The 10488-nt window shown below is 42.0% G+C and overlaps 1 protein-coding gene across 1 annotated transcript in view; it reads right to left on the bottom strand.

Moving 5' to 3' along the window:
* SCAI (suppressor of cancer cell invasion) overlaps positions 1 to 10439 on the bottom strand; it is a 71084-nt gene extending 60645 nt beyond the window's left edge. The window contains exons 1-2 of the mRNA XM_006768641.2: positions 10432 to 10439; positions 10092 to 10136 (exon numbers count right to left, since the gene is read on the bottom strand). Of these exons, the coding sequence (XP_006768704.1) occupies positions 10092 to 10136; positions 10432 to 10439 (53 nt within the window). The remainder of the gene's footprint in view (positions 1 to 10091; positions 10137 to 10431) is intronic.
* Positions 10440 to 10488: the final 49 nt, after the last annotated feature.

Below are 10488 nucleotides of genomic sequence, written 5' to 3'. Positions count from 1 at the left end.
GTCGGACCATGAACCAGGAGGCCATGATTTGATTCCCAGTCAGGGCACACGCCTGGGTTGCAGGATCAGTCCCCAGTCCGGGGTGTGCAGGAGTCAGCTGATCAATGATTCTCTCTCATCACTGATGTTTCTCTCTCTCTTTCTCTCTGAAATCAATAAATATTTTTTTAAAAAAATGGTTTTGGTAAATCATATTCTGAACTAGTTTTCTTTTGATTGTCCTAGAATTATAGGCAGATATCCATTTAACAAGGTTTTATAAAAATAGAACTGAGTGAAACCTAGAAAACTATACCTCCAAAGTTTAAGAACTATACTTTCAATTCACCAGTCCCACCTTCCTATTCAATACAAATACTAACCCACTACCAAAGAGGCAAAACATACATTTTAGAGACTGACAGAACCTGACTTAAGTTCCGAAACAATTACTTAAGTCAGGGTCTCTCCTTTTAAAGTCTCAATACTAATTCCAAGTATGCTTTAATTTAATTCAAGTGCCTATCTGGCCCTAAGCTTCAGCTAATGCTAAGATTTATCAGAGATACAAACTGCCTGCTGGTTTATAATCTACTATACTAGGGAGGTTAAAAGAGTATACAGATTTAAACGTATATATAATGGTGGTGTGACATAGTTTGAAAAGCACATGATTGATGTGCTTATTTCATGATTAGATGGATGGCTTTGAACAAATTATTTGTTGTCTTAGAAAAACAGCTGACTGCCCAGCTGGTGTAGCTCAGTGGTTGAGCAGCCATCAAGATGTCACGGTTTGATTCCTGGTCAAGGCACATGCCTTTTTTCTTTTTTTTTTTTTAATTTATTGGGGTGATACTAGTAAACAAAACTATACAGGTTGCAGGTGCACCATTCTACAACACATCATCTGTACACTGTATTGTATGTTTACCACTCCAAGTCAAGTCTCCGTCGATCACCATTTATCTCCCCTAAACCCTCCTCCACCTCTCCCCACCCACTGCAATCACCACAGTTTGTCTGTGTCCAGGAATTTCTGCCTTTAAATCTTGTATCTGTGAGACTTGCAATAGCATGAACTGTCTAGAAACAGAATTCTTTTCATTCTTCACGGTCTTTACTTTCTTGACACTTCAAAGTGAAAATGCACTGGGTTCCCAAAACAACGACTTTTATTTAATTACCTGAACCATTGGAGAGGATTATCTGATAAAATGACACTATCTCAATTACAAAAATCGGTGAAATAGAAAATAATGGATTCAAAAACGTGAGGAAGTTTGAAGCATTTGAAGCCAGAAGACATCCACATCAAGCACGGTTTTCATGTTATATATGGGACTTTAATAAAGCCTGATGGGAAATTATCTCCAATATTACTATTTTAGTCTGTAGCAAGCACTTTATCGAGCCAGACAAAAATTGTGTCTTGTCTTGACTGTGCCACTTCCTAGCTGTGCTACATAACTTTCCTCAGCTTCACTTTCTCTATTTGTAAATGGGAATCAGACCGTCTGTCTTCAAATGAAGTAACAGATATAAACCTGATCTGCTAAGAGGCACCAGCACCCAGGGAATTAAGTAATCCTCCCTTGGTCTTCTCCTTCCATTGTCATTTACTACTCTACTTTGTGATCAACAGAAACACAAACAATTAAGAATTGATTAAAACACATAGTGAACACTTAAGAGGTACACATTTTATTGCATGTTAAGTATTCATCAATACCTTTAGAGGGCTTGTCAGAAAAATAAACTAGTGACAAAAGGTAATACATGAGACATCACTGATTAATCCATCAGTAAATGCCAGTCATTATCAAGAAGTCCAAGAACCTGCACCAGCCCACCCCTGGTTTTGAAATTTCTCCATCACCTTCTCCCTAATCCTTTTTTTCCAAAGAGGTCATTCTGGTCTTTAGCTCTTAAATGAACCCTTAAGCCCTAATTTAATCAATATGTAAAATGAGAGTCACTGGCATAAAAATCTAAAAAGAAAGTGGACACAGAATCTGTTTCTCTTCTCTTGTGAGACTAGCAGTGCTCCTGGAGGTAGAAATACACCTTGTTCTTAAAGTGGAGGCAGTTTAATATATAGTGCGGTCTCTACTCCAAACCCTGGCAAAATGGAATACCAATTCAGTTACCTTCTGCTGTGTAACTTAGTAGCTTAAAATAACAAGCTCTTGTGAACCTGCGATCTGGGTAGGGCTTGGCAGGGGCAGTTCCCTGCTCAACATGGGCCCCCACTGGGGCAGCATCCTGGGGACCTGGAGGATTAAGATCCACTTGGAGGGTGCTCACTTGCACGGCTGACGCTGGGTGTCAGCTCAGCTGGGGCGGAGGGCCAGGTGCTTCAGATTCTCGTTCACACAGGCCTCTGTCTTGAGCAAGTGTGCCAAGAGAGGAAGGTGGGAGTGCATGGCATTTCTGTGACCTAGCTCCAGAGGTCACATAGTGTCGCTTAAGCCATGCCCTGTTGGTGGCAACAGTTACAAAGGCCTGCGGTGAAGAGATGAGACACAGACCTCACCACTAAATGGGAGGAGTGTCAAGGTCACATTGTAAGGACAGCATGTGGAATGAAAGATGCTGTTGCAGACATCTTTGGGAAATACAATCTATCACACCAAGGGAATGGTTCTGTGGCAAAATACATCAATGTTACCTTTTTGTCAATGGTGTTTATTGGTTTGTATTAAGTAGACATTTCCTGCAAAAGCAACAGGTAAAGAAATTGGAAAACAATAACTTGGAGTTCCTCCTCCCTTGTGATTAAAATAAAGCCAATAGGCTACAAGGAATTGTCTTTGGGGCCAAAAGACAGAGAAAAAGAGAAGAAAAGACAGATACTTTCCAGAATAGAAGTGATAAAATACAGAAAGTGAGCAATCTCTCACTAAAAAGTAAACATTTTTTAGTTGGAAGAAACTTTTTATATCAGCCTATTGCCTTTATTCTAACAAACTGAGCTTTTCTCATTTACCTTTCAGTGAAGGTTAGGAAAACCTCTTATTTTTAGTAAACCTCTAAATTCTGGAATGCATAAATTTGTATTCACTCAATTCCCTATTGTTACTGGCAGAACAAACCCTTAAAAGTGAAAAAGCATTGAACACCTTCAGGTTAACCAGGGAAGGAGAAAGCTGAGGCACCCACATCCTGTTTCAGGGAAGGGTTTATGGGCACAGACAACAGATTACATAATGGATGTTAGAATAAAGATGAATCAAACCCCTGGGGCAGGTAGGGATAAAAAGAAAGAAAGAAAAGGAGTGACTAGAAACCAGCCAAAGCTCTAGGGATTTCACCAGCAGGCCATGCTACATGCTCTTTAAACACGTTCTTATACAAAGACTCCTAGTCCTTTTCCCACATATTAGAGCTAGAAATGACTCCAGCAATAACGAATCCACTGGTTTCCAACGTTTTCAAGTATAAAAGTCTCTTTTTAAGAGTAAAAAATGTGGACATCCACATTTTAAATAAAATTCTTAGGAAATGTTGAATACATGTCAGTTATTGGTAAACATGTGAGTAAACCATATTTGAAAAGAATGAGACAGGAAATTTTTCTTTTTTATTGAATTTATTGGGGTGACATGGGGTAAAATATTATGTAGGTTTCAGCTGTACAATTCTACGCATCCTCTGTATACTGTATCGTGTGTTCACTACCCCAAGTCAAGTCTTCTTGCATCACCATTTATCCCCCTATAGTATGCCCGTTCCCCTCGGGTAATCACCACACTGTTGTCTGTGTGTATGAGGTGGGGTTTGTTTGTTTGTTTGTTTGTTTGTTTTTCTTAATCTCTTCACCTTTCAGGCAGGAATTTTTAAGGACTTCCTTTTCAGGTACGTTACAGCACCTCTGCTATGCCTATTGTTCAGCGGTTCTCAACCTGTGGGTCGCGACCCCTTTGGCGGTCGAACGACCCTTTCACAGGGGTCGCCTAAGACCATCCTGCATATCAGATATTTACATTACGATTCATAACAGTAGCAACATTACAGCTATGAAGTAGCAACGAAAATAATCTTATGGTTGGGATACAACATGAGAAACTATTTAAAGGGCCAGAAGGTTGAGAACCACTGCTAGAGTTAGACTCAATAACTAATCTCTTCCAACACAGATTCTATAATTCTCTTATAAATTATTAAAAACATCCTCCTTCTTTTTAACCTATATCTAAATGATTTTAAATTACCTAGAAAATACAGATGCGTATTCATATTTTACAAAAAAGTAAGAATCCTCTTACTTGTTGATTATAATTTTATTATCACCAGCCAGTAGTTACTTCAATAGATCAATGCCTTGCTTGTCTACTCTTAGGAAGGCTAATGGCAACTATTCTAAATCTAAACCTTTGTTTTTGATAGTAGCTCTCTAAAAATCTGTATGTGGTCACTCCGTAGGTTGCAAATTACCACAATCATTTAAAAGTTCTGACTGCTGCCCTAGCCAGTTTGGCTCCGTGGATAAAAGTGTCGGCCTGCAGACTGAAAGGTCCCAGGTTCGATTCTAGTCAAGGGTACATGCTTGGGTTGCGGGCTCAATCCCCAGTAGAGGGTGTGCAGGAGGCAGCCTATCAATGATTCTCTCTCTCCCTCTTCCTTCCTCTCTGAAATCAATAAAATATATTTAAAAATAAAAAATTTTAAAAATAAAAATGGTGGCTGCCACTTTGCAGGCATTGGAGAACCATGTGTGAGCACCTTCAACATGGGCCCATCCAGGGAACTCCCAAGATATTGCCAAACAGGCATATACTCTTTCCTGGCCCATGGAGTATGGGACAGAGGAGGGAAGAAAGAAACCCAGCTGCAAAACAGAACATAGAGTGGCGTCTAGCCTCAGAGGGAAATGTTTCCAAAACAGCTGCCAAGTTTGTGAAAACACAAACACCTCTCCCTTCGCTCGGCCTGCGGTGAAGATGGCCATTCCACGGCAGTCTGCACCCACGAAGAAAAGCCACAGCTGGCAATGCAGAAACTATGACAGGTTTAAGAGCACTCTGGGAAGGTAGGGGTGAAAGACCGGCCATAAAAAAGAGTAGGTTATATATTAGTCAGGTTCAACTGAGAAACAGAAGCAACAGGGTGTGTGTGTGTGTGTACAAAAGAAGGAATTGGCTCACACAAGGATGGAGAATGAGAAGTGCCGAGACCTATAAGCTGGAGACCCACCAGAGCCAATGGTGGGGTTTCAGCCCGAGCCTGAGGCCTGGAAACCAGGGGGGCTGATGGTGTAAGTTCCAGTCTGACAGCAGGTGGGCTTGAGACCCAAGAAGAGCCAAGTTTCAGCTCGAACCCAGAGGCTTTAAAGATGGATGCCCCAACTCAAGCAGTCAGGCAGGAGGGGCTTAGTCTTTCTGTTCTTTTCAGGTCTTCAACTGATGGGATGAGGCCCACCCCACTGGGGAGGGCAATCTGCTTTCCTCCGTCTACTGGCTGAAATATTAATCTCACCCAAAACACCCTCACAGACACATGCAAAATAATGTTTGACCAAATAAATGTCTCAGCATCCCGTGGCCCAGTCAAGCTGACACAAAATTAACCATCACTTCTTGCTTGACTCTGATTGGCCCATTCTTCCCAGACAGCCAAGAAGGGGTTGAAAGGAGTTTAAAACCTGGTGACAGGCACAGACTCTTCACTAGGCAACTACCTTTTGGCTCTTTCCTTAATAAGAGTGAACATGAGCAGGGGATTATCTTCTATCTATGGGACAAAAGACCAGGGAGAAAGCAATGACTCTGAAGATAAAGAGCAAATAGTTCAACATTTAGTTACTAGGACAGGCACACATCACTGCCTGAAAGTAATTGTCCTTCAATGCCTTTAATACAAAGATAGCTGTCCCCCCCGCCCCCACCCACACACACACCATGAGACACCTATCCAGGAGAAAAAGCTTACCCAGATTAAGCCCTTTGGGTATAATGGGGCCAGTGCTAGAAGAAAGGAGACTCTCAAAAAATAATAATAATAAATCACAGGCTCATATTACTCAGCCCTTGTGAAGCCAGAATTATAAGTCAAGTCTTTGGCCAGGGCTGTAGTCAGCTCCAAGTTGAATTAATGTAGGATCTCCTTCCAAGCTCACTCGTGTGGCTGCTGGCAGGCCTCACTTCCCTACCATGTGGCCCTGCCCACAGGCTGTCCTGAGTGTTTTCACAAGGCCACTGGCTGCCCTCTCCCCAGGGCTGACTCACACCAAGGCAGCTATAGCCTCCTCCCCTCCAGCCCCCGAGAGAGAGAGAGAGAGAGAGAGAGAGAGAGAGAGAGAGAGAGAGAACGCGCACACCCAAGACAGAAGGTAAAGACCTGGGAAGTTAGACCTCCTCACTTCTGCTATATTCTGTTCACTAGAAGTGAGTCGCTAAGTCCAGCCCGCACTCAAGGGGAGGAGAATGAAGCTTCATCTTTTAAAGAAAGGAGAATGAAAAAAAATTGTAAACAGATCTTTAAAACCACCACAGGGACTAAAAGAATTACTGAGGGGAAAAGTAGCTGGAAAAGCTATTAATTAAGATATCAATGGATGTTGTATTCTCACTGTATTCCCAAATCCCCAGGAAGACAGCCGTTGCCTCGGGGAGGGGCGGGGGGGTTGTGTTTGTTTTCTGAAAATGTTAACTTCTCCAGGAGGTTATGCTGAGGAAAGACCGTGCCTTTGAGGGCAGAAAAAATGGGGTAATTTATCTGGGAAGGAGGAGTCTTTGGGACCCAGAGAAAGAGGGGGTCTGCAACTCCACTTCCCAGCAGTGTTCTAGCACAATAGCAAGTCCTTGGAGGGAAACGGGTATATGAGATGCTTGCTTATCTCAAATTATTTTAGTTTTTCTTAACAGTATTATAGTTTGTTCTGTACTAGGAAGGTCCTCAAAAGATAACTCAGCCCTAACTTATATCTATCAAAAAGAAAGACTTAACAGCAACCATTCTAAAACAGAAATCACACTTTTGGCAACTGTTTTTCCAAAATGTAACAGGATACCTATTTTAATAATCAACAACTCTACACAACAGACCAACTCAAAGAGCTACTTACGGCTACATTTGGCAATTAATTCATTTGAAGTGCTCACCAGGAATTCGTATCATTTGATATTGAGAATTTTTATGGCCACAGCATGCAATTGATAGTAACAACTGTAAAAAATTTCTGGCTACAGTCATTACATCCTTTCTCTATCATTAATTATTTTGTTCTTCAATGTATTTTTATTCATTTCAGAGAGGAAGGAAAGAGATAGATACATCAATGAGAGAATCATTGATCAGCTGCCTCCTGCATGCCCCACACTGGGGATCAAGCCTGCAACCAGGGCATGTGCCCTGACTAGGTATCAAACCAGTGACCTCTTGGTTCATGGGTCAACACTCAACTACTGAGCCACACCGGCATGGCTATTGTGTATTTTCTATATGCCAGGCACTGTACTAAGCATTTTACAACCCTGTAAGTGTTTGAACTATTATTATTTCTATTATACAGGTAAGGGCTCAGAAAGGTTTAACTTGCATTCAAATTCAATGCGAAATATTATATCTAAGTGTATGTAAAGGCTATCAGGGGATCAACAAGATAGAGCAGGGGAAGGAAAAGGTGAGGGTGGGGGAAGTCTGCATGGAGGATGAGACATCTAGCTACGACTTAAAAGAGGGAGTTTGCCAAGAAACAAGGAGGAAGTATTACAGAAAAAAAAGAAAAAGTGTAAAAAAAATGCAGAGCAAAGAGGGAACATAAGTTCCAGAATGGCAAACAGAACATAGAGTTACATTAAGCAATTAATTCATCATCAAAGGTTCACCAGAAAATTGTCATTTAATACTAGACACGAGTAATAGGTCTGTTACTGAGGCTTTCCATGGCCTGGTTTGGCTCAGTGGATAGAGCGGAGACCTGCGAACCGAAGGGTCCCGAGTTTGATTCTGGTCAAGGGCACATGCCCAGGTTGCGGGCTAGATCTCCAGCAGGGGGCATGCAAGAGGCAGCTGATCAATGATTCTCGCTCCTCATTGATGTTTCTCTCTATCCCTCTCCCTTCCTCTCTGAAATCAATAAGAAATATATTGAAAAATAAAAAATAATAAATGGTGGCTGGAAAGATAGGCAGAAGTGAAATCAAGGCAGTCTCTTTTTTTATGATTAGGCTACAGGTCTGAATTATTTTCAGTAAGCAATGTAAAACAGAAAAATCTTAAGCATGAGAATTACAAGATCAACTTGTACAGTATGGTGAATAAATTAGACTAGAGGTAGGGAACGTAGGCTACTCCGGAGTCTGACAGTAGGGTAATAACAATTAAACAAGGGCTGTTGAAAACAAATATAATACAAGCCATATATGTAATTTTTAATTTTCCAGTAGTCATTTAGAAAAAATAAATTTAGTAACACTTTTATTTAATCCACTATATCTAAAATATTATTTCAGCATAGAATCAATATAAAAATTAGTAATGAGAAATTTTACATTCTTTTTCTTTTTAATCCTCATCCGAGGATATTTTTCCATTGATTTTTTGAGAAAGTGGAAGAGAGAGGGTAAGACAGAAATATTGATGTGATAGAGACACATTGATTGGTTGCCTCCTGCATAAGCCCTGACCCGGGCCCCGGCCAGGGAGGAGCCTGCAACCTAGGTCTGTGCCCTTGACTGGAATCTAACCTGGGACCCTTCAGTCTGCAGACTGACGCTCTATCCACTGAGCAAAACTGGCTAGGGCTACATTCATTTTTTGTACTAACCTGAAATCTGCATGTACTTTATACTTAGAGCACACCTCATTTTGGACATTAAGTTTTCATTGGGAATATTTAATCTACATTTAAATTGCATAAAATTTACAGATGGAGATGTAAATTCACAAACCCAAGTTACTTCAAACATACTGAAACATTTTCCAATAATGAGTCAAATTTAAATCAATTATCATTAACTGTATTAAAATTTCAGTTCCTGAGTCACGCTAGCCACATTGCACATGCTCAACAGCCATGTAGGCCTACCTTATTGAACACTATAGGCCTAAAGGAGCGAGAAAGGAGCCATGGCTGCTGGCACGTCCACAATCCGCATTTCACATGTGCCTACTGTTGAAGTTGTCTGTGTGCTGCCATCAGTAACTTACCACGTATCAGCTATGGCAGCAGTCCTGCTGGCCACATCCTCACTACTACAGCATACGTTCTCTAGGCCAGTGCCTACCCTTGTGAAAAAGGAGTGTTCTAGTGACTATACAGAATTGCTCCATAGAACCAGACATGCTGCGTGCACTAAGAAATGTTCCTGGAATGCACAGATGCTCTTCTTCATTCAAGGGGTAGGTAACTTACTTGTTTGCAGACTACACAAGCCCTTTTTTCGGTTTTCCGAGGGCTCAACTATGTATTCTTAGGCTCTGTGTACAATGAAAAGAGAAAAAGCAACAGGAAAGCCTATTTTCAAGATGACATTTATTAGAGGGATGACAGCATAACGGTTAAGGGCATAAGTTCTGGAGTCAGGCTGCCTAGATTCAAATCCTGGTTCTGTCACTTAGGAGATGTGTGATCTTGGGTAAATACCTGGCCTCTCTGTTCCTCAGTTCCCTCTTCTGCAAAACAGTGAAGACTGTACATACTTCCTTGGGGTGCTTCAAGGGTTTCAGGAAATAACACATACAAAGCACATAGCATCTGGCAATAAACATTTGCTTTTAAACAGCTGGTGGAAAAGTTGCAATATGGCTAAAGTAAAAAACCAGGATTTCTCAATTATCCATGTCTCTTTCGCATATAATCTTAGATTAGTCCCCCCCGCCCCCCCCCCCAAAAAAAGTCTTGTGTAAAATGCAGTCATTCAGAGAAAAAGACCCACATAATGGAAAATCTGTGTGACCTTGGATTTGGTGGTGAATTTTTAGTTAAAATAACTATCCCCTCCCCCCCCCCCCCCCAAAAAAAGTCTTGCAGACAAGTCATCTTCATTAAGAAAAGAGCTAAATGAAAGACTTCACCGGCTGACAGTGGAGAAGTATGCAGCATGGCACAGGTGCACTCAAGCAAATGTGGAAACACGAAACAAAACAGGAAGGCATGTTTACCTTACCTGCTTTTCCGTTTTCGAGGTGGTTTCTCCACCGTGCCAGTCAGTCTGCGGACCAAACAGATCAGATGGTCACTACAGTCACACACACAGGGACACGTCGCCGGCCGACTCTGCCGGTCAAGAACTCCCGTCCCCCCTCCAGCACTGACGGCTCTAAGCCCACACCTGACCTTCCAAACGCCTGTGCTGCTTCCCCCACAGAACAGGACCAAGCGGTGCCGGGGCTCACGGTTCCCCTAACGTCTGCTCGGTCCAAGCCCGCTCTGCCTCCGGATCTCACTCCATCCTCGGCTCTGATCTGTCACAGCCCAGCTCCCCCAAACCACCCAGCACCACTTACCTCCCCATTGTCTGCCTCGTCACCCCACAAGCCCCTCTGGTCCCCCGTTGGCCGTGC

This window comes from Myotis davidii, unplaced genomic scaffold, assembly GCF_000327345.1.
Source record: "Myotis davidii unplaced genomic scaffold, ASM32734v1 scaffold142, whole genome shotgun sequence".
Classification (NCBI taxonomy): domain Eukaryota; kingdom Metazoa; phylum Chordata; class Mammalia; order Chiroptera; family Vespertilionidae; genus Myotis; species Myotis davidii.
Note: the sequence above shows the minus strand (reverse complement) of the source record. Positions and strands in the feature narration are given on the sequence as shown.